General features: G+C 33.1%; 1 protein-coding gene across 1 annotated transcript; it reads left to right on the top strand.

The window, feature by feature from the left end:
- The first annotated feature begins 264 nt into the window (after window positions 1-264).
- Window positions 265-3,920, top strand: LOC108331080 (uncharacterized protein At5g50100, chloroplastic). Its single transcript, XM_017565697.2, has 7 exons — window positions 265-627; window positions 729-836; window positions 1,297-1,353; window positions 1,819-1,884; window positions 2,028-2,088; window positions 2,824-2,867; window positions 3,363-3,920. The coding sequence occupies exons 1-7, from the start codon at window positions 337-339 to the stop codon at window positions 3,399-3,401; spliced, it is 666 nt and encodes a 221-aa protein (XP_017421186.1). The 5' UTR covers window positions 265-336; the 3' UTR covers window positions 3,402-3,920.
- Window positions 3,921-4,415: the final 495 nt, after the last annotated feature.

Raw genomic sequence — 4,415 nt, 5'->3', positions numbered from 1 at the left:
TCACCACATTCCTTCTGTCATTTATGCAAATCTAAGAAAAGAAATTTAATTGAATCATTTTAAAATTTGAAACTTAATTTTAAATTGATTTTTTTATAAAAATTTTAAAAGATAAATAATTAAATGATTCTTTTTATAAATTAATATTAGTTTATATATAAGTAAAAATATAATTTTAAAAGATTAATACAAAAGGAACTTTATGATTAGCATGGGTGACCCCGAGGTTGCCACGCCCTCTACGTGTTTGCGGTTAAGAATGAAGTTTGCGTGTAGCTATCAACCCTTCCTCTGCCTTCTTTCTTTCAACAACACGACCACAAAACAAAAGCAACAATGGCTCTCCCTTTGAGAGTCGCAACTGCTGTTTCTGTTTCACGCAATTCAATGCCCAAAAACCCAACGTTCATTTCACTTCCATATTTGAACTGCACTCTCAAATTCCACAACTCACCTTCTCATAATCCACGCCCCAACGCTCTTCCCACGCGGCCTCACCACTACATTCGAGTCATCAGCGAGACAACTGTGGAACCTGAAATTTCTAAGAAGAAAAAAAATGATTCGCCAAAAGATTGGAAAATTAAAATGCTCTATGATGGAGATTGTCCCCTCTGCATGCGCGAGGTTCTCCTTTATTTGTTCAAATCATATTGTTTAATGCTGGTAATTCGTTTCTTTGAGTTTTGGCATTGATAGAGTACTGTTTTGCATGTTGTTATGATCAGGTGAATATGCTAAGAGAGAGAAATAAGAGTTATGGCACAATCAAGTTTGTTGATATTGGTTCTGATGAATACTCTCCCGACGAGAATCAAAACATTGACTACGAAACCGTTAGTCTTTGCTCTACGTTCTGTACTATGCCAATAATCACTTCCCCTTTTTTCCTATGTTTTTGTTAACTTATTTTAATCTTAAATTGTATTTAGTTAAAAAAAAATAACAAGAGTGGAAAAGTTTTTACACTGACAATCAATCATAAATTGTATTTAGCTATTACAAAAGTCAACAAACTGGTCTATGATGGAGTGTAAACTTTACTTGCAGACTTGATATTATATCTGGTTTTGGGCTTTGCAGTACACTTACTTTGCATTTGATTCATTCATTGAATTGTTGAAACGTCCAAACAAATTGGTTTTTTTTTTTTGAAGATTCTTATTATACTAAGATATTTGTTTTCACATGTGCTAATTGATAGATGTTATGTAGTGCATAGATATGTGAGGTTTCAAGCATCTCTTGCAGTTGCGTCGAGATACAATACAATGACTGTTTGTTTCTACTTTTTAGGCTATGGGAAGAATTCATGCTATTCTCTCAGATGGAACTGTGGTTACAGATGTTGAGGTGTGGCTTCTTTCCTAATCTTCATTTCCAGCCTTGGAGAAACTTCTCCGTAATCCTATTTCACACTTGCTTTGGAATGCAAGTGCTTTTGAACATTCACATGAGTCTAAGTTTAGAAATTTTTATGGAATTGGAAGAATCCAGAAGTTAGAATATTACTATTGACTATTGAATGACTCTCACCATTCATTTTAGTGTAATACCAGTATGACTTAAATATCAATATCCAGTTTCAAGATAAATACGCCCTGCTGCTGATATAAAATCTTTGTAACACGAATGATTGATTAGTTACCTCATTCAATAAGAAAAAGACATCCAAGATTGCAGAGGACTATCAAGGGATATATAATAGTGAAATATGAATCTGTTTTTGTTGAGTGAAATTTGTTACTTACTTTCCTGTGCAATAAAGATTTATATATTTATACACGCTTGTGTTTAACTATGACGGGAATTCTGCAGGCGTTTAGGAGATTATATGAACATGTTGGTCTTGGTTGGGTTTATGCAATTACAAAATATGAACCAGTAAGGCTTCCTTTCATAGTTTTGAAGGACTTGTTATCTTGTTCATCTAGCATGGACAAATCCCTTCACTACTGCTTACTGAAGAATAAGATAGCTTATATCTTTATATATTATGTTATTAATGGAGGAAAAAACATTTGCAGATTGCTAAAATTGCTGATTCTGTATATGGTGTCTGGGCTAAATACCGACTTCAAGTTACAGGTAAAATAAATGCACATTAATAATTTTACACCAAAATATTCCTTTCAGTTATATTGCTATTGTGATAGACTCAAATCAAACACACAAAATGAAAGGAAAAAGGTATTGTTTTATTATTCAGAGAAGTACTCAATGACACACCTAAAACAGAGTTGTAGTGAAACGGATTAAAATAAAACCAGAAATGCACATGACTTCAATCACTTAGACACCACACTTCTCAGTCACGATTGTTTCAACAAACACAACATTGCCCTTGTCCCTCACTCCCCATGCACTCCCTTGTCATTGTCCTTTCTCCAGGTTCCATCCTATGAGTGGCATATTAGAAACCACCTCCTAATTAATTAGCATTTATCAAGGTTGGGCTTTCTTCCTCCTTAGATAGACCTTCCAGGTTTTATAGTCACTATTCAGGACTAGGCTGACTTCCTCATTCTGATTATTAGCCCATCACATTGTTCTGTGGCTACTTCTAACACCTTATATAGGTTTTGACTTTAGTTGGGCATGAGCTGATGTACTTGTGAGTCTTTATTTAGTTGGAATAATAGGGTCATATTATAAGCCTCGGAAGCTTAGAATTATTGTGAAAGGCTATCCTCTCATTTAACATTTGATGGCTTAATCAGTCCATCAATGAGTAAAGACTATCACTTTTAGTTGCATTATTCATTTCTAACTATTTATTTGGTTATAATTTCCACCTCTTTTTTTCCATTTTTTGGTTTCCAGGACGGCAGCCTATAGAAGAAATATTAGAAGCTCGAAAGAAGAAGGTAGATAGACTCAACACAAAAAGTATCATATTAAATTCAGCATGGAACATGTCTGCAGAATAAAACATAAAAAATCAAGATGGCAAGAAAATTTTGTAAGGAAAGAAATTTTGAAGTTAGAGAACAGTATAAATTTTGAAAGAATGATAGTTTTTGCCATCATATACATGTGATGATTCAGATTGAATTTATGATCCATTGCCTTTATCAGTAGTCTGTATCCCTTTTATTTAAATTATACCTGAAATTAAGCTGCAAAAATTAAAGAAAAATTGTGCCTTTGCCTGTTACAATAAACAAAATAGCACTTAATTCATAACCTAGTGGAGAAAACACTAAGATATGGTATATATGAGTGTGAATGTCAGAAAGCTCATGAATAATTTGACTTTTAAGTATTTGTTCTGGACCCATGTTTTTTCTGTTATAACTTTCATATGCTTGATAATATAAAGCTTTTTGACTAAGTGTTTATCTATTATTTTTTCTTTGTAGGGTGAATTATGCAAAGACAGCAATGCTTGCAAGATGTAAATTTCCTTAATATCAGATTCCAAATTGCTCTTTATGCGATTTGTTTCCAAATTTGGTCGTCATCCTCTGAAGCAGGGTTTTATATGATCTCATTTACAAAAAGAAGCCAACATAGATTAGTCTCGCAACATTTTCTGTCTGTCAGCATATGCAATTGATTAACGTTTTCAAATTTTTCTGCAATGCATCTGGCATAGAAATAGTAGTGTAAATAAAATATATTTGTATTTACCCTGTACTCCCCATTAAGTCTTAGCTGACTGTTCAAGATTGTACAAGTTACATGACACCAGCATCTGTGCTCTGGTGTACTTATCAGTTATCACAACAGACTTGGCGGGGACAAATTGAGAAGTTTATTTTGTCTAAACATACATACATGTATATGTACACACTGAGGGTGGAAGATAGTGTTTTACTGTTGGAGATTCCCTTATCTCTGCCAGTAGAATCAATTATATTTATCCATATCCGTCATCAAAACCTTCATAACTGGGCTGATATTTTTCTCTGGACTCCCATCTGTTTTAGTATCTTCACTTTATTTTTTTATCTCTGCTTGTTAGCACCAACTCACCACCAAACTCTCATCCCCAGGATTACTTTGTATCCCTTGTAGACTCCTTAACAACCCCACACAGGCACAATTTCTCATGTTCTATATGAAGCAACAGAAATATAACACTTTGGAATGTTGATTTGCTTAACTGCAAGAATGGATCAAAAATTACAGAGAAAAATAACACTCGGATAAGATTACGACTATACCAAAGGAAATTAGGTTTAACAAATGGCATTATTAGGTTTACTTTTGACAAATCATTATAAATTATTCCTTGTGACGCAATATATGTTCTTAGATAAATGTATCTCGATATTTTTGTCAATACATTTACTCTTTAAGATATTTGGTTTTAACAACTCAAAATCTTTTTGTTTAAACTCAACCAATGTAGTCATAACTAATTTAGTCTTTATTAGTTTTTCTTTCATGTTATTTTGTCACTATACATA

The sequence above is a fragment of the Vigna angularis genome, chromosome 4 (genome assembly GCF_016808095.1).
Source record: "Vigna angularis cultivar LongXiaoDou No.4 chromosome 4, ASM1680809v1, whole genome shotgun sequence".
Lineage (NCBI taxonomy): Eukaryota > Viridiplantae > Streptophyta > Magnoliopsida > Fabales > Fabaceae > Vigna > Vigna angularis.
This window is presented reverse-complemented; position numbering and strand designations above follow the sequence as displayed.